At 35.8% G+C, this 21,138-nt stretch overlaps 1 protein-coding gene across 1 annotated transcript in view; it reads right to left on the bottom strand.

Moving 5' to 3' along the window:
- Nucleotides 1-21,138, bottom strand: part of NAALADL2 (N-acetylated alpha-linked acidic dipeptidase like 2) — a 416,355-nt gene that overhangs the window by 42,445 nt on the left and 352,772 nt on the right. Inside the window, exon 12 of the mRNA XM_050712534.1 lies at nucleotides 14,276-14,371. Within this exon, the coding sequence (XP_050568491.1) occupies nucleotides 14,276-14,371 (96 nt within the window). The remainder of the gene's footprint in view (nucleotides 1-14,275; nucleotides 14,372-21,138) is intronic.

The following is a 21,138-nucleotide window of genomic DNA, read 5'->3' on the forward strand; positions in this document are numbered from 1 at the left end:
GGGCTGTTTACTCTCTGGAGGGATGTGGCCTTGCAGAGGGATCTAGATACCTTGGAGAATTGGAGAGACATCAGTCTCTCTCAGTGAGAGCCAGCAGTGTGTCCTGGCAGGCAGGAGGGCAAGCTGCATTGGGGTGCATTAAACAGCACCATAGCCAGCCAAAAGAGGCGATTCCCCATCTATATTTAGCACTGGTGTGGCCTCACCTTGAATGCTGCGTGCAGTTCTGGTCTCCACAATATAAAAACATTGTTAAGATACTTGAAAGCATCCAGAGGAGAGTAACAAAGCTGGTAAAAGGGCATATCTCTTGAGGAGAGGCTGAGGACACTTGAATTGCCCAGTCTGGAGAATAGGAGGCTGGGAGGCGACCTCACTGCTTGCTGCAACGTCCTGAGGATAGGAAGCAGAGAGGGAAGCTCCAATCTCTGCTCCCTGGTCACCAAGGTCAGGACACGTGGGAACAGCACAAAGCTGCGTCAAGGGAAGTTCATACTGAAAAAATATCTTTACTGTAAGGGTGGTCAAACACTGGAACAGACTACCTAGAGAAGTGGTTGATGCCTCATGCCTGTCTGTGTTCAAGAGGCATTTGGATATTGTCTTCAATAAAATGCTTTAACTTCTGGTTAGCTCAGAAGTCTGGCTGTGGAACTAGATAGATGATCCTTGTAGCTACCTTCCAACTGAACTATTCTGTTTTTTAATACGCTCATATAGTTTTACAATCTCTTATTCATTATCATCTTTGTCTTTTTTATTACAGTAGACCTGCTAGGAATGGCAACTGTTAATATTTGAGACTGCAGATTTTCTTTTTAATGTCAAAATAAAATTAATATTGACCATTTGAGATCAGTGCTGCTCTAGGATCACAGATCTTTCTTCAAGAAGGCAGCTCACATGAGAGAACTAAAGAGGAACATGGCCTTTCAAGGAACTTTTAAGCACTGTGTACTGTGGTTGCAGGGAACACGGTGACACCTCGTGCAATGTGGCTTATCATGTACTCAACTAACTGCACTTCATTTTCTGCCATTTAAAGTAAAAGCTAAGAATTCAGTATTATATGAAGTGTATTTCTCATGACGAATCATAGAGGTTAAACACAGAGCTTTGCTCTTTTGTTTTGTAAATGCTAGTTAACGTTGATGTTTGAATCAAGCACATATTTAGATCCAATTACTAAACACATAACTGTGTACTGCGGGTGTACACAGCTTATAAATCATGAGACTTCATAAAGGTAGTTTAAAACTCATCTGCACTCTGTTTCCACACTCATAAACAGTCTGAGGAAAAAAGCATAGCAGAAGGTAAACATAAACATAGTCTTTCTGGATAAAATCCTCTTCTTGGCTACACAAAATAGAAAAAGTAAAAGCTTTAAATGGTTATATAACCTCTTCTTTTTATCTATCAAATAAAAACTGGCTGTAGAAAATGATTAGCTGGCAGTGCAGTTCCTGACAAAATGATACATCTTTGAGCTTATAAGCTTTATGTTAAAAAAAATAATTATTTATTTATAAAATTTCCCCAGTTAAACTTTGTTTAACCATAGCTTGTGGCAAGCAAAATTGTTTGCAAAAAAATTAATAGCACAACAAACTACTAGAGTCTGAGTAATAGCAAACACCTCTACAATTCAAGCTCGACCAGATTTGTGGTTTGATTTAATTCTGAAGCAGAGCTTTCTTAAACAGGGAGCATAGGAACTAATTTTTCTTTAGGTACAGAGCAACACATAAAGCTGCATTACGAAACAAGTTTATTAACGGTAAATAAACAAAATGGCTACCTAATAAAACTGGGAGATGCAAATCTGCCTTGCTTTTCATTAATTCACCACAAATACTGCCAGAATTTTAAAATAGGGAAGTATTTTTAGGAATCTCACTAAAATGTATAATTCCTTATGAGTCAAATAATATACAATCCTTAGATTTTCAGTAAATATTGTCCAAATGGATTTACTCATCCTAAGCATATTTACAAACCCTAGAACAATTCTGTAAAAAACATAATATATATGCAAATCTTGCCAATAAATCCTAAAAAAACACCCTTATGATTTAGACATTTTTTCATTGCACTGTACAGTACATGCAATACATTTATTTATAAATTAGAATTTTGGTACTCGGCCATTAGCATCAAAATTAAAATACATCTCTTATGCATTAACTCTTAATTAGTTTTTATAAATTCCAATAATAATTTGCACAGTAAGTTCCTGAAGTCCAGATTTAATAATGAGCTTCATAAAAGGCTATGTAATTTGTTTCTCTTGTCTTCATTCAAAGTTCAGAATAAATCACTCTCCAGCCACAATGCGCCCTAGGTATGTTGAAAAGCAGCAATTTGTTATTTTTTGGCAAGCTTAGCCATGATGCTTCTACAAATCTGCTGAAATAAAATCAACAACAAACATGGAAATGACCTTTTTTAAAAAAAAAAAAAAAAGACACGTATTGAAGGCAGATATAAGAATCAACTTGCAGTATTGTACACAAATAACCTATCTTCCTTGGGTCAATTTCAACACCCTTTCAGTTTAACATTCAAAGTCTATCAAAAATTATGCTTCTGCTGAAATAGTTGCTTCTACGTTACTCTCTGCATGCACTTCTCATTGTCGTCTCTATGTGGGCAGTAAATCTTGTACGGCAAATCAGTTCTGAGAGCTAAAAACCAAACAAATCCCCAAAGCAAAACCACCAACAAAACCAAATGATTATTTTTCCGTCAGATTGAACTTGATCTTGCTCAGTCTGTGGCAGTATTCGAATTGGCTTAGGGGAACTGTGAATCTACAAAATCAGCAGCACAAAACTGATGGATACTGCTGATGATCTTAGATTTTACATTAGTTTCAAGTCTTTTGAAAGATCCAATTCCAATAGCAGGTGCCAAGAATTTGAGAACAGCTCAGAATTTGATGGAATATAGGTGACAGGAAGGGATGGGGTAGTAAATGAGAAGTGATGTATCTAAGCCAGGAGGAGGCAAACATTTCTTTTAATTCAATAAATAAAATAAAATCCTTAGACTCTTCTAAAAATGTGGATAAAATCAAGATGAAAACTTAAATTGCAGTAGTGTTCTTCCACATTAAGGCAAACAAATTAAAGACAAGATGTGTAACTAATAGTTTTATCAAGGTTACATCTTTCTCTGAATACTTACATAAGTCACATTTTAATTTAATTTATATAATTTTGTATATTACATACAGACTTTCTATTCAAAAATTCATTTGCCGATCAAAAGTCATAGCACACTGAGCCATAGATGCTGCAGACACAAGGGAATGTTCTCCATATTGCAAGTAAAAAATAAGGAGAAAAAAAGTTTCCATCTTTTTATGCTGATAAAATTTTTTGTTTGTTTGTTTGTTTAATGATACCTAGAACTTCTGTAGCAGAGCAATTATCCCACGGAGCCTAATGAAGTTTTTCAGTTGCATAAATAGGGAAGTATTAGTGTTTTGTCTTCAAAGTAGTCCTCTGTTTCCTTTTAAGTACTGGGGCTAAATTCCCTTCTCAAGCACAGCAATGTCAATATGATATAGTACTGGATGGTTACTGATGGGATGCAGAACATGGATTATAATTTAATTTTCAAATAAATCTTATATTCACAAAGCAGAACAAAACTACAGATTTTGTTTTGAAATATAATGATTCATATTTGCAGCTGCTGCCTCTCATTTTGCACCTGAAAATCTGAGAGTGCATCTGTACTTACAGGCTCAAATGCTTTGTGAGCAGCTTAAAATCTGACCAATATTTTACTCTATATGCACACTTCGTGCAGACCATTGGCTCATATACTAGTTGAAATCAGAGTGAACTCCATTGAAGTACACTGGAGTAGAACTATAATGGAAATTAGATCTGGGCTCATCTGTTTACATCATGGGCTCATCTGTTTACATCATATTTATTTATCCGAATCCGACAGACAGCACTAGTCAGGTAAATCTAAATGATTAACACAGTCTGGCACCTGGACATATGCACCAATGTTATTTAAAATTAGATCCCTCGGAAGGATATACCAGGGAAACAACCCACTGAGAAAAAAAAAATTGTACAATCTTCACTTTTGTGTTCTAAAACCATTTTTGTAGGAGAAAATCTTTAGAATCACAAAGTATCGCAACAATATTCTAAATTGAGCTGAAGTCTGATTTTTGTTTGTTGCCTTGGATATTAGAGAAAGTTGTGATAAAAAGCCTGCCAGTTTGTATAGCATACAACTGTAATTATGTTGGGCTAAAAAATTTAGCTTTTCTGGTTTTGAGTATATATACATATATTTACATATATTTGTATTATACTTAAAATATCTTATAAAAACATATAGAAAATATCAATAAGTAGACTATTTTTCCATAAACCGACTTGGATTTTGAAGTGTCCATGTGTATAAATAGCTCAATTAAGCCAGTAAAAGGAAGATTTTGCGAACTCAGTGCTTTAATAAAAAGCTGTACATTCCTAGCCCATCAGCATGAAAGGAGGGTGTCATAAGAAATTAAAAAAGGTAAATCCTAAAGTTTGCATGAACTATTCTTTCACCTAAAAAGAAAAGAACTGAGATTCAAGAGTTCTCGAGTGGCTATAAGAAAACACCACATCATCCTGAATGATTCTGCAAAGGAAGCACCATTCAGGAAGCACAATTTTTTAAAATAAGGTTAACAATAAGGCTCTATTTCTACATAATTTTAAGTGAGGGAAAAAGTGCAGCACACTAGATTATACTACTGCATTACTCTAGAACATTTTCTATCCTTTCTTCTGAAGTGTAGCTTTTAGTTCATTGGTTACTAAAATCTTATAAAAAATTATAAAAAAACTTATAAAAAATATTTTTACGTCCAAATGTTGTACTTCGTAACATTAATTTAAATGTTGATTTAAATTCATTTTGATGAATAATAGAGATGCTGTATATTTGAAAATCTATAATGCATGTGCATGGTTAGAATTAAACCTCAATGTATGAATCTCCTGGCCATTAGTTTTACAAGAAGGTATATAAAAAAAAAGTTGATAGCCAGAATATTATTTCTGATTATTAAACAGAAAAATCATTTCCATTGGAAGAAAACATAACAATTTGCTTTTTGAAAACATTTTAGGAAAGCGGTATCAAGATGTACTGCCAGTCAATCAACGGGACTGACTGAATTTCAAAAGCTGTCTCAAAGAAAACCTCTCTTGCATATTCCAGTAATTCTCTGTGGTCCAAGTCCTGTTTTTAATACAAGGAAATCTGGACTTTCTTTAGTTACTCCTTCAGCAGTAATTTTAACAAGCAACAGGTAATGAATCAATGAATTTCTATTATTAAAACTAAAATATTTAATCATTTCTGAACATTACTGTATGAGGTGTCATAAACATTAAACAATATTTCAAAAGTTTTCTGAGGAAATAAAAAGTATATTTGGAGACAGAAATCCATCTGCTGACATCAAGTCAGCATTAGATTAGATTCAACAAACTTTAAAATAAAGTTCTTTAACAGTATTTCTATCAACAGATGTCACCACTGTCTAGGGAAGCTTATAAACTTTGGTTCTAGGGTAAATATTGTAAAAAGAAAAAATATATTTGTGTTCACTGTAAAGATGGCACAAATATTTCATGAAAAGGAGAACAGATATGTGTAACTTTTGTCTTCTAGAATATGGAATAAACTTATTGAATGAAAAGTGCATATTTTATATTGCTTTGCTTTTACGGTTAGATTGCTACAAATCCTACCCAGCCCCTGGCCCAACAAACTGCTGGAGGATGGGGTGATCAGTCCTGTTGGCTGCCTAGATCTCATACCCATGGGCATGAGTCCATTCTTCTGGACTCAGAGTAGGAATGGAAGGGATCATACTTGAACTCTAAGTCCCAGAGGCAAAATTTACCACTAGAAGACCAAGCTTATTTACCTATGTCCTTTCCCGTTGCGGGAATATTCTTATCTACAAATGACTGACAGCCAGAAAGTCCCATCCAGTCATTAGTGACCTTTCTTCAGTAGGATTGCACTCAAGAAAGTGGGTTTTGCTTTTTTGAACTAAGTGCTTAGACAACATTCTTTCAATGCAATTATCACTTCTTGTGAACAGAGAACTCATAGCTTTTACAGCTCAAATGGACTAAGATCTGGCTACAGGCTCACAGAGGTGAAACAGGGGGACTGACAGAACTCCCTGCTCATTGTCACTGCTTAGCAGAACCTAACTCCTCTCAAAAGTGCTGAACAGATCATAAAAGAAAACTCTGTGGTGTTATTCGAAGATGATCTCTTCCCTGGTACCTACTGAAATAAGAAGATACAAAATAACCTAAATGGTTAGTTTAGTATTTTCCTCTGCTTTTGATATAGGATCTTTCAGTCCACAATTCTCTGAAGGACACTTGTACTTATTTTATAATTGTGGCTTACAGCTAGTCACCTGTACTTAGTTTAATGTTAATTGGTCTCAGCTTCACGAATGCTAGTGTGTCAGCAAACTGGCAGTATTTTTTATTGTTATTGACCACGCTCCTAATAAAAACAGATCAATAAACAAGACGTTCTTGGGATTTTGTAATACCTTTAGCTTATGTTCTTTCTTGACTCAGCATATTTTTTCTAAGTATTTACTAGCTTTGTCTCACAACTTCCACACAAGTTCCACAAAAACTTTTTGTTTGCAAAACCAAATAATTCATTTACAGTATATAAGCAGCTAATTTGCATCTCTTTTTAAAAAGCACTTAAGCAGATATTTAAGTTTTCTGACTTTACCTCATATCCAGTCATATGCAAATTGGATGATGTTAAATTTAAAGAGTTATTACTACATTAGTGTTAGAAGAAACAATGTTTTAAGAGGCACACTCTGGGGAAAGGATTGTCTGATTTGACTTTTTTGTCAAATGCGATCATAGTTTCCCTCAGAAGACAGAGTTCTATACAGGTTCATAATATAAACTGCAGTTAATTAAAATCTATTTATACGCTGCACGACACATAAGCACTGATTTTTTTATTTTTTATTTTTGGCAAGGAAGAGAAAAGAAATGAGATAACAGTTTGTTAATAAAACAGAAAAGTTGTATCTTCCTTGCATAGCCACCAAATTCAGTGTATGTATGCCTAGAATAAAGATTGAATCCTTGACAGTTAAAGTATTAACTAGTAGCAAATGCTACAGTAGTACTGTTACTGAAGAATGGTTTAATAAAATTATACTCTGATGAATTCAGTAACTGCGTGAAAAATAGGACAGTGGGAATCGTAGGAGAAAATTCAAATAACCTGAGGCATGTTCCTACCTATTAGAGTAGCAAGCTTCAGATTTTCAGTTGTTGGATTTCAGTTGTTGAATATAAATACGTGTTGACATTCCGTACAAAATACATGCACATGTCCAATTATTTGATATCTCTCATAACGAGTTTAAGTTTTTGAAGTAAAAGCAATTGATGGAAAATAAATTCTCCCATCACACAGCACACAGCCACTATTGGACAAAATCGAAAACAATCATTAGACATGCAATAAATATGAAGTGGCTTCTCAGTACGTTCATGATTATCAACCACCTTAAAAAAAAAGAAAAAAAAGACAAAAAAAAGACACCTGTCATAAATGTCTATGCTGAGCATCTGTCACCAATGCAGCACTCAGTAACCACCTAAAGATGCAGTTGGATTACATTAGCAAAAAAAGGCATTGTAAATGAAGGCATTGCCGTAGGCAGTGTAACTTCTTCCAAGTCAGCAAAGTCCCACTAATATAGGCATTCCCAAGGCTTATGTATACAGTACAGAACTGCCCGATTGGTCATTGCCAGTAGTTGAAATTACAGCAAATAAACACAGATGCTAAATACCAACTTCAGAAATTTAGCCTCAGCATTGAACTATGCCCCAGCCTTTGTCTATAGTCCTAGACAGATCACTTGATTCTGTGGATTTCTCATGAATTCAGGCAAGGAGATGAAGTAGTTGCTCAGTTATTTTAACTACCATTGTTGGTGGTATCTTTTTTACTGTTATATAAAATGGGGATTAAAAAATGCTTCCTCTCACTCCTACCTTATCTTCTTTCATTTAGCCAGATTGCTGTAGTTTGGAGTAAAAAGTCTTCCACAAATTTTACTAAGAAAACCAATCCTGGGTTTCCATTATAAGATTTTATGATATATTATGTATGTTGATATGCTATATGTTTATCCTGTGTTGTGATTGAATCAAATGAAGGCGATGTGTACTTGCTTACTTCACTTAAATTGCAACGCTACCTTGAAAAATAATGCTATGATTTTTTCCTTTTCTACTGACAGCCAGCAGATGAATCTTGGAAGCAGATGAGTAAAATTTAGGTCTAAAAGAAGAGTCCAGGAAAAATATGTTTCTAAACAGCAATCTGGTTAAGAAACATTCTGATAGAAAGCAATGCTAACTTTGTTTAAAGAACATATAGCATTGCTGCAATATGAAAATGGGATGAAAATAACTTTTAATACATGTCTTTAAGGAATTTAGAATTAATTCCCACCTGACAGTCAGAGCACTGAACAGGTAGGACTGCACACAGACAATCCATAGGAATAGTATCTACATAAAGCATGCTACTAACAATGGCTGTGCTTTGTTGTTCATTCAGTTTCCCTTGTTCAGTTCCCTTGGAGCCACAGTTGCCTGGTTATTTTGGTATTTTCCTAGTTGTCAGAGTTCTGTAAGCTGAAAGCATATTAAACTCCAGCCACTCAAAAGAAGCCCAGAAAGAGTCATGACATTTTTCCTTAACTTCACAAATAAATGGTACAGGACACTGAACTAGTTCTGTCCTGTAATGCTTTCTCCATTTTGAAGGAGGCATCAGAGGAAAAGATGTGGAAAATTCTGGGAGGTGCCATTGGTTTTTAATACCTGACCGAACCAAGTGAAGTTGTGTTGGCCAGTGAAGCTGGTTCATCAAATCTTTATCAGGGACTCTGCAATTTCAACTCATTTTTATTACTTAGTTTTTATCCATATAAGTTCAAGTATAAAGTACAAGAGTCCTTGAGGCTATTTGCTTTTAGCACAAAAGAACTACTGAAAAATTCCTAACATATCTACACTAGCTAGGCTAGAGCTCATAGAGGATATGTTGTTTGGCCAAACGCAGTATGACTGTCTGTCAGAACACCTCATGTCTTTAGCAGCAAAGTCACCTCTTTCACATCTAATGTTGAGAAAATCCAAATAATTTTTTTTTCTTTGTATACTGTTACTTCTCTGCTCACCACAATTCATACAGCATCCCCTATGTTACAGCTATAGTTTGTATCACCAGATTTTCTCTCCTTTTTTTCTTTTTTCCTGCTCACAATAGCTACAGAATAAAATACATACTGTCAGAAGGGAGTTTTCAGCAGGTTTATATTTACCCTCTGCTTGAACTGGATTATACGTTCTTTCATGCAAGAAGGCTAAAGGTAAAATGAAAACTCTCACTTGTGTGCTTAAAAGAATACGTGCTAAATCAAACCATTTCTGTGAAATATCACTGTGCTTCTTTGCAGAAAAATTCAGACAAGTTTGGTTTTGTGTGAATGCACTAAGGCTGTCACCACAGACAACAGTTCTACTTTGCACATCTCAAACACCATTAAGATGCTCAGGATCAGAATACAAGAGGCTGATTGAAAAAGCAAAGCAAGTAATGTGAATTATGGGGAGACTATCTGGCGATTGGAGAATTATGCTGCACCTAAGTTATCAGGTTTTGCTAACAAAATTTGCCTCTTATTATTGTATCACCTCATGGCAGATGGGATCTGCTGAAATACTACAAATTACTGTCAGCTGTGGGAGGACTAATGGAAAAATCAAGATATGAACCAAGTAATCTTGCAATTTCTCAGGTAAAAAAAAAAGAAAGATATTTTTATGTGTAGCAGAGCATCCAAATGATACTGCAGACTGTTTTGATGTCTTCAAACAAAGCTCAAATTCTACACCTAAAAAATTGTTATCAACAGCAGATTTTCTTAAATATGGATATTAATCTGGTTCTCCACCTTGCTTCTCACTTTATACACCCCAAACTGTGCCTCTTGCATATTAACTTCATTCACCATCTCTGTCACCTACCCTGGTCAGCATTCCTGTTTGCTGGCTGGAGGCTTTTGCAATTTGTTTTGCAAGTATGAAATCATAATATAATTTGTCTATAAAAAGACAAGATAGTTCTGTTGGCCTGTGCAACATCTTCAGAGGTATGACGATAAAGAGAATGATAACTGACGTGAAAGTCTGGTACACCCAAATGAAACAGGAATTTTAAAAACGACATCAAAAGAAACAGATCACTGAAGAAAGTTAACTGGAGAACTTACCCATGGAGATTGACACTTCAAAGTGTCACATTTTCATGAGGCAACTCATAGCATACAACAAAAAATTCCGGTTAGCACACCACACGGTGATACAGGGGCAGGCTGCCATATCTAAGCCTATGCTTTCCAAGGATAAAGGGTTTACTGGTCTAGGTTTGGATATGCAATATTCTTGCATGCATCAGACTTCTACTTTGTGAATATTTCAGATTCATTCTGCATGCACCATAGCAGCACTTTGATATATGTGTTGTAACTCTGATTGGAGTAATACACTGTCTCTGCTGTCTAGAAATCATGAACCATTCTGCCAAATCCTCTAGTTCTACACCAAGGAAATTTTTATATGAGAAAGAAAGACACATCAATGGAAATCCAGATGCACAGCTGCCTTGAAACAGACGCCACTGGGATGCATAAGCACAATCCCACACAGCTTTTTTCAAAGAACAGTCAGATACTAAAAAGGGTGTGTTGTAGTGGGAACAAGACCTGAATGTGAATGTACTCTGCTGAAGTAGCTATGCCAGTAATAATGTTCTGGGAGAAATGTTTCCAGTAAAACTCTGCAACATGCTGTACGTGGTTTGTGAAAGTGTTTCCACTTGATGTTACAGAGATTGCAATCCCTGCCAAAAACACAACAGGTGCTTCAGTGAAATGCAAAGAAATTTCAAGTTGGTTGACTACAAGATTTTGTTTGGGTTTTAAACTCTGGCAAGATACAGCATTATTACCGTTCATCACGCTATTATTGTACTGATATGCAGTATTAGACTTTGGAATAGTAAGGTTTTTGACTCCTTCATGTTAATTTAGATATGTTGTATTATCTTATGTGTAACAAATTTAGTATTTCAATAATGAATTGGAATATTATATATATGTTATATATATATATATATACACACACACACACAGTTACTTTTAACTTTTTCAATACAGAAGCATGCAAAAAAAGAGCTCATTCACAAGCACCATGCATGAAGATGAAGTGGAATCCCCTACCCAAATATTTATCACAGGTAGCATGCATCAAGCCACAGAATTTGACTTTAGGCAGATGATACAGAAAAGAACTACCAAAGATATGGATATCACTGCATTTGCAATATGAATGGGTATCCCCTACACTTATATTAGAGAATGAATAGCCATACACAACGGGTAAATGGGAATATATATCCCTCTCATGCTTCAAAAGAAAAGAACAGTACGATTCTGTTAGAGAATTCCTCATATCAAAATTTCTGTGCTGTACCTTATCTGTGGTTAAAATGTGGATTTCATTTACTAACCATCCTGCAGTCCAGTGCTTTTTATTCTACTTGCTTCAAGAAAAGAATCTGCCTGTCATATTTTTGGAAGTGCTTATTTAAAAGAAAAAAAAAAAAGGGGGGAGAAATACTACAGTGTGCTACACAGAAAAAAGAAAAAGGTATTTCCTCTACTATTGCTGTTTTATGTAACTTTTAGAAGTTAACTGCATTATGATAGTTGGTTCTACTTCATGCAGCTCCATAATCGAAGGGTGGAATAATCAGGATCACTAATAATTTTCTCAAGAGTCATCTGTCAGCACCCATAACTCATTATAAAACCAATTATGTCACTTCTGGCATACCTTTCAACACTTTGGTGCCTGCCAAAGTAAAAATCAATAAAAGGTTATTACTATTCCAAGGCTGTTATTAGGTAAGTGGCTCTAGTGGCACTCCCTGTTGGGGGACTGCCATTAAAGCTTTTAGAACTGCGTAATCCTGGAGTCTTATTAGGCTACTTTAGCAAGCATAATTCAAAACACAAAAGTATTTTCAAACTTATTGTTAATACCTCCAGTTGACTAGTTACCATGAAACACTGATGCAGGCTGCTGAGTAACACTGACAAAACTTACTGAACAATAGCACATACTTTTATGAGTTTTATGTGTTTAATAACAATGGAGTTTCACCTGAATTCTTCTGGTCTGATAGAAAAATTCATCCTCTGCCACACAGGCAAAGATTTCTCCATTTTAATACTTGATATATGTATTGTAAAACACACTTCGGATTACAAGGTCTGTAAATTCTGCTTAAGATATCACTAAATTTTGAAATGCAATATGACGGGGCCTTGCAGCAATCTGCCCTAAATCCACCTTTAAAGTGCCAAAATCAAAGATAAATTGATGACAAGTGTTCTGGCAAATTAGATCTTTTAAGCAATCAGATTATAGATCTATCTCTTTCATAGATGAACACCTCTCATTCATTTTACCTGCTACGTTCATCAATCTCCTTTTCCAAGTGTTAATGAAGTAGAAGTGCCTACGTTATCTATCAGTAAAGAAGAGTAAACAATAAATTAAATTTAGAAACTTCCTGTTCTATCTACTCGGAAAACTACTGAAGTAGATCAATTAAGCTAAGCTAAAGATGACAAAAATCGCTAGCGGAGGATCTCACCCAATTGCTGCACATATTATTTATCTATATAAAAACATCCCGGGCTACAGTCTGAAAAGCATAATGGAAATAAATGTATTCTACTGCAATCTTCACCAAGTTCTAACAAAGACAATTGTGATGCTCAATGAACCTACTTAAAATTATTTGCAATAATTTCTAATAACTTAAACAGTTTCAAAATGCTTCAAGTCATACTATCTAGTAAGCATTTTTCTGTGTTAGTCAAAATTCTAAAGCAAATACTTAAATACAGATTATTCAAATTACACGTGACCCAGTAAGTTACAAAATCAATTACACAGTAATTAATCAAATACATACTGCCCTCAGTCTTTGGAAAAAAAATAATTGGTGAATCTTTTCAGTCACTTTGGCATTAAGGACTGGTTAAACATAAGTTCTATTAAAAATCTTCAAAGAAGACTTTTCTCTTGTGATTGTTCCTTAACTGGCCGAGCTTCAAAAGCCATGTGTAGGAATATGTACTTCCTTTTTTTTTTTCTTTTAGAAAAGAAACTAACTAAAAAAAACTGTAAACCAAACCCACTGAAAAAAACTAGAACAGTAGCTGTTTTGCCAAAGCTGCTGATGTGCCTATATGCTAAATCTGCACATTGGTGATCTTGGAAAATTAATTTTTGTTGTTGCCAAAAGAAGCGTTTCAATAGCAGCTGCTCTTCCAAAAGAGAGAGCTTCAAATAAGCAAAGAAATCGGTTAGTGAGGTCTACGTAGTTCTAGTTTGTAAGAAGCCTGAGTGCATCATGTGTATGAATCCACGCAGGAGGACTCATTTGCTATCATGTATCATTGTAGAACCAGGGCTTGATGAGTGGCCATGGTGAAGAAAGAGCACTTTAAAGCAGGGAGTAATTTTGCTTGTATGAATAAATAACATGGAGGGAGAACTAAACTGGAGTGATGAGAGAGGAGTCAGAACACATTAACTTTGGGAGCATCCCCCTGTGTGGGCCAATCTCCAGACTCATGGATGGCAAACACCTTCCTCCCAGGTGAGCACGCTGTGATAGTTCATAAAACTGTCCATGCAGGTGAAGGTGCCCTCAGAGCCCTCTTCGCTGTCAAAAATGACAGCAACAAACTTGCTAATTCCTGCCATCTAGTGAGGCTCAATGCCCTGCATTCATGCCGATAACAAGTTTAATATGAACCATGAGAAATACAACTGAATACATAAAAATGAAGCATATACACATAAAAGCTCTTTTGATCATGCTGGTTGACCAAATATTACAGTAGAGAATATTCAAAAGGTGAATCTCAATGAAAAATCCTCCAATACCTTTTAGTACAAAACAAGTATTAACAGGAAGAAAAATAGGTCACCTTCCAAAATTGTCTATATTATTCGCAAATTTAAATTTGTCGATGTGAAAGACAGTATATGGAAATAAGATCTCTTCATTTCTTTACCTTTGCAATGGTCTCGTGCAGTTTGAATGAGGGATCCAGCTCTTCAGTTTTTGTTGCGTGTACAGGAAAAAGAGCTTCGGAGAGAAAGCTAGAATTCTGTGAGAAAGAAAGAAGCACCCTTTTAGGATTCTACATCAATTTCTTCATTCAAATACTTACTGGGTTTTGTTCAGAGATTCAAAACTCTTCCAATTGTTCTTAAGTTTTGTGGATTATTAGCTTTTATTTTACTGATCTAATTAACTGATTTCAACTCCTTGAAAGAGACAACCCCGCCCAAGTTTTATGACTATTTCTGGAATGGTAGTAGTCTTTGTAATTATGTTTCCCAACCCAGCAAAGAATTTTGTCTACAAAAATTGTACCAGCATTACAACATTCAATAAATGAGTTATAATTCATTCTTCAGAATATATGTAAACACAATACTCAAAGAACATACTTTTATCTTCTGCAAACACGCTAATTCTGTATAAAGTAATATCATATACATAAGATAGGGTCTTGGTCAATTCCCTAGAATTATACCCTCTAGGTTTACCACTCTTTTCTAATATTTGTACAAAACGTTTGTGTCTTATACTGCAGGAGAGCGAGCAAGCAGGTTGCATATTTGCTGTCACAAGAAAACAATAAACTGATACCCAGGTGTGGACTGAAAAAAAAGCAAAAAGAAACGGAAATAAAACCCCAGGTCTCAAATGTACACAGATGCCTGAAACTGGAATTATTTTGAGCCCATGTTTGTGAACCCAGTATAATAATCCAGAAACAAAACTAAAATGAAAAATCTTTCTCTACATCCCCATAGCCCCTGAGGCATACACCCTAAAATTATCCTTACTTTTGTTAAGTGCCTGTAGTTTGGCCTTCTAGGTATGGTCAGAGCTGGCCCCCCTGGAACAGCTAGAAATCTAGTGTCCATTTAATCCCCACTGGGTATAAAAATAAATGCAGAGGTCCAGCTTGGTGGACACGGATGCTCTACCCATTTGGTAAGCATACTTTGAATACACTTACTGCTCACCAACAGCAATGAGTTCAGTATAAGACCACAGAAACTATAGCCAAAGTTATTTCAGAGATCAGCAGAAAGATGTGAAAGCGCATGAGTATCATACCATTCTAAAAATTATTAGTTATGAGCAGTTCTTTTAAAAATATACTCTTCAAAATGAACTCTGACACACAGATAATCAGAGACAAATCCTCTGCAACCCTGCTTCACTTGTCCTGAAGAGTGACAAAACTTCTCAAGCCCTGTGCCAGGCTCTGGCTATCTCTAGGCAACCAAGTTCACCATCATAATATTTTGTATCTCCTTTTAGAAGTCCTAAATCTTTCATGAATCTTATTCTGCATTTCAATTTGCCAAGCACCTGAACATAATATTACCGTATTTAGCTAGAATATCCTGGACTGTTAGGCAATATTGACAATGTTTTGGAACATTCTTCTTAAACATTCTTAACATAACATTCTTCTTAACATTCTTCTTAAACATTCTTCTTAATTACCAGCTTCCTGTATCTACTAGACTAACATTTCTTCAGTTTTCTCTTCTAGACATACATCGATCTTCAACAGGTTTTATCTTTATACTCAAACTCTCCCTCCCTCCCCCAGTTTGTGTATACAAGAAGTGAAGCCTTTTTTTAGGGAGTGTTAAACCTTGTAATGATGCTCAACTCATTCTTCAACAGCCAAAGAGTTACTTGCATTCAAATGTTTCATTCTGAGCAGTAGCTGAATAAAGTTCTGGTAAAAAAAAAGTATTAAAACTGATCTGAGCTTAACAGAATTGATTTGTAAGGTTTGCACTCCACTACCTTTTCACTTGCTAAAAACACTCTGTAGGACTTATTGTTTTAAACATCAGGAAGTGAGCAAATGAGAGAGACAAACAATTTAGATGCTTTGTTCTGGCTTCTACAACCTCTCTTTATGTGACTGAGCTTTGCTCTTTCTCATGCTGGGTTCCAAGCCATACAAAGGCTGAAGAAAAATTGTACTTTAGCAAAAATAAATAAATAATAATGAGAATAAAAAATGCTGTTAGCTCCAATTCAAACATAAGAAGTTAAAAGGAAGTAGAGAAAAAGCCTACCCTACTCTTCAAGATGAGCAATATAAAGTATCTCATGCACCCCTGGGGGATAAAGTGGTGGTATCCGATCTATGCCTGCTGCATCAGAACTGTGTTTGTATCACCCAGTGCGTCACATCACATGGATCCAAGAGCCAGTTTTGGGCATTACAGTGGCACAGCACTGGTAGTTGTCTATCCAAACTACCAAGGGACACAAATGCACTATAATCATATCAGCAATGTGATATGCCAATATGCTCTACTCAAAACAACTCCATTTAGGCTTAGTTCCCTACGGATGTTCAGTCTACCTCCTGAACTACTACATTACTAAATCCTCTCTGAATAGTGTGACATCTCATAGAAAGCTCAGTGAAAGGTAGGCCTCAAGAAAGATAGTTACACTACTGGTAATTTTGCTTGTTATTTTTTTCTACAGATTAATGCCTGCTTGATGAACATTGTATCAGTATTTCCATGCACTTCCAGAGAATTATTTCCGGTTGTAAGCTTCCACCACCTTCTTAATAAATAAATAAATACAAGGTAGAATTAGCCCTCACTCATACAAATTCTTGTGTTCAGTCACGCATCTGTGTTGTATAACTTGTCAGAGAAACATCAGAATAATAAATGAAGTCATTCTTCCTTTCAGAAAACTTTTTTTTTCTTTAAGATTTCAAAGAGAAGATGCAAAAATTCATTTATTATAATGATAAAATACATACTTCAAGATTAATTCATTACATCTATTAATCTTTGTTTTAAGTTTGTGCACTAGTTTACAGAGCCATGTCATTTGACTGGGGGGAGGTTGAGGAAGATTGTCATTCTGCTACAGTGGTGCTAATGCTGTTCATCATCGTTCGCATAATTGCAATCAATAATGTAGAAACAGTTACATTATTTATATTCTTTCTTGAGTACCTTACTGAGAGTCAGTGAAGGGAATGATTACTGAATTAGATTTGCTGCACAAGATCAGACTGTGCTCCATCTAGACAAATGTTATTTATTTGGAATCTGAACTTGATGGATCAGATGCACACATGACAGGGAAAAGCTGCTTAACATGCTTTTATCCACCTTATTCTAGGCACATACCTGAAGAGCACAGGTTGTAGGATTCTAGTAGTTCTACATTTGTAACACATTCAATAGCAGAGATACAAACACTGAAAGTATGCATTCATACACATTCTCTTAATTTAGGTGCTTTCTTGAAGCACCTAATATTAGATAGAATGAACTTAAGCATTTGTATCTGTCTTTTGAAGACTGAATCATTTGATGGTCAATACCATGTTGTAAATCTTTTAGAAACCATGGCTGATACTTTTAGAAATGATGCACTAGGCAAGAATTTTCCCTTAAATTTTGAATTTTACCCATTTACAAACATGTTCAGCGCTCTCATTCCCTACACGGAATATCTTCTGCTTGCCTTTTTTCCCAGAGAAAGGAATACTCTGGATTCCAGTGCACCATGAATCAAAGAGAAGCACATGGGTGAAATTCACAGCAGCTCCTGAAGGTTATCAGTAGCTCTGATGGTTATTCTTGTTTTACTACCATGTATATTAATCACACTAATCTTTTATTCATTATATTAAGTGCATTTCTTCCTCTGATGTTTTATGAATGGGGAAGGATAACCAATACAAAAATAATGATTATCTATATAATAACATCACCAATAAAAAGAGTAGAAAGAATATGAAAGTGACTTCAAAGTGACAATCAGCTCTCTCTACTGAAGAGAAAAATATTTTATTCACACATACAAGTTTTGAAAATAAGACTATTCCTCTAAGCACCCACGTATGCTTATCTGTGCAGTCTTTTTGATAATTTTGGTCAAGTATTTAGCGAAAACTTTAATTGGAGTGGCGCCTTGGATGTAATCAAATTACTATTCAATTTCCAAATCGCACATACGAAATCAACCGTACTTTTATTCTGTATTAGAAACAGCTTAGGAAAATACATATTTATATGAGCATTACAAAAGTATATAAAATGGCGGCAGAAATTGGAGGCACATGAAAACCGTAATTCCTGGAGAGAGACGAAATAGAAACTTCCCATGTTCCTCTTTGGTGACATGACATCTCTGATCAGCATCCACCAACAGCCAGCTATGAAAGCTCTCCCACTCTCAAGCAGGATTACAGAAACGAGATGCTATCATACTGCAACTGATGCAGAACACCAGCCACTATATGACTGATACAAACAGCTTCAAACCGTTCCCAGACATAAGCCACATAACAATGGAAGAAAAACAATTAACTTCTAAAAATTTCTAAAATACCTGTGTATTAATTACTTAGATACAATGTATTATAACAGAAAGAGGAAAACTTACCAGGACTAGCTATGTTACCAGTAATCTGGAGAAAAGCCTGTTTTGATATTTGACTGAATTTGGTTTTAATACTTTGCCCTTTTTCCTTCCTTAGAAAAGAAAAGAAAGTCATCAGATATAAAGTGCTTTTCTGATACCAAGAGATTTTTTTCCCTAACCTACCAGTTTTCCAGACTACTATACTGCCTGAGCAGAAAGGAAGACAGACGTATATCAATTGACTTTGACACTGACTTTAATAGAGACTGATCAATAAAAACACTGCCAACATCTAGATAAAATTTGGTTCCTTGAAGAAGTAGCCAAGCTCTTACAGTGAATATTCAGAAGAATTTAAAGCATCATGTAAAGTTTCTCCCTCACGGCTAATGAGAAAGTGACTCTTTTATTATTCATTCAGTTCACAGGCCTGTGTTTTCATCTTTCATATTCTGAAACCTACTGGAACCCTTGAACAGCATATTTGATTAATTTCATCATTTTTTGTTCACAGAGCAGGTTTCTTTTTTTTTTTTTCTTCTCCCCACAATTTAAGTGGAAGGAAATATTAGCTTGTAAGTGTTTGCATTACACAGGTGAGTGGTGTGACTGAAACCCCAAGCAAGCTAGAGCTCTGATGCAGATCAGCCCTGTTATCTTCCTGAATACAAACACCTGAAAAGGCTAACTTCATTTTTCTTCAAAACTAGGAACAGAATGAGAACAGAATGCAGGACATGTAATCTCTCTACAGAGGGTGTTGTTATTTTTAGTTTTTTCCTCAGCCCATCAATCTTCCAGTGACTTTCCACTACGTGAGAAATTCAGCACAGCCCCTGCTTGGATCCCAGGAAAAGAATTTCTTTTTCCCCATCTCTCTTGTGGTCAGGCTATGAATATGCTCTCTGGTTTTCTCATCCCTTCTGTAGTGAAAGGTTTGGAGGTCTTTTTGATTTTTATTACCGTTTTCCTTTCATACTGGCCCAGTTACTCACTCCTTCCTGTGAGGAGTGAGACCACATCTATGCTTGGAAAAACTCTCCCAGACATATTCTTTCTCTGGAAGCCACTGAGCAATTAACCCTCCTTCCAAAGGCTTCCAACTCAGTCAAGACCACAGTGGCTGGGCAAGGCCAACAGGTAGCCTTTGCTACCGCCTCCCTTTAAGTACTGACTTTTAAAGGAACACAACATAAGCAAGTAACAATGAGTAAACAACTCAAAACACATGTTGGCAACACAAGTGGCAAGTCTCTTTGATCATGACGGAATCAAGACTCTCCTTGCTAAGATCTTAAAAAGGAGTCATACACAATCACTGCTTTAAGCAGGCTTGAGTATTTTTGCACTTCAGCTTTCTGTCCATGAAACAAAGACTTGGCTATGGAGCGTACATAAAACAGAGCAGATGACTACAATTTCATATATTTATACATATTCATAGATAATATTTATTATGTGCAAGATGTTTTTTATGTGTATATACATAGATAATACTTGCAAACAGTTAATCCAAGATTACTATCTGAAATACCTTGCTGGCATCTCAAATATCTTACTCTACCCTTCTAAAGGGAAATGTTTAAAACAGTTGTTTTGTTCTGAAAGAAAAGACGACTCCATAAAGAACTACAAAAGAGGCAAAGATACTTTGGTTCTCTTACCTTTTATAGTCTTTCAAGCACTATGCTAACCAGAGAAAGCTGCAAGAACTTTCCAAATAACAGAAGCCCACTCTTTATCCCAGGGAGCACATGGCAGAGATACGACTCTAGATGGTGTTTCAAGAGTATCTCTCAGCATTTAACAGCAAGAGCAACACTTTCCTACAGTGAGAAACTGAATCAGCCTCATTTATTCTTTCAGTGAGCTCACAATAGCCTGTGTTAGTTTTTATTTTTAATAGCCCTTTCCTAAGCAAATTTCTAGTAAAGATACACTAGGAAAAAAAGACATGATAATCCAAAGAACATTAAAGCCAACTATATATTTTTTTTTTGTTTTTCACCCACAGCAGGAATTACAGCTACGGTTGCTGTCCTCACTCTCCCACACTCAATTCCTAAACAAAATTAATCTCCCTTCACTTTAGTCAGGCACCAGTACCGTGTTAGATTTAGACAAAGATTCCATATTATCATCTGAACTCACTTCTGGGGAAGTCAGGCCAGAACCTCACTGCATGGAGGTGCTGCTGCTCACGGCAAGCAAGGAGTTGGCAGCATGAACAGCGGCGAGGCAGACTTCTAACAGCTCCTTTATTTTGCCTTCCATGCAGCAGCAAGCTCATAATCAGCACTCACTTTGTGCAATGTCCACAATTTTCTACACATTACGGAGCTGAAAGGTCTCATGATGATATCAATTTATGGAAAGACTTTCTCAAGGTCAAACCACTGTGAGACACCCTATAATTTAGGCAGCCCA

Source organism: Cygnus atratus, chromosome 9, assembly GCF_013377495.2.
Source record: "Cygnus atratus isolate AKBS03 ecotype Queensland, Australia chromosome 9, CAtr_DNAZoo_HiC_assembly, whole genome shotgun sequence".
NCBI lineage: Eukaryota > Metazoa > Chordata > Aves > Anseriformes > Anatidae > Cygnus > Cygnus atratus.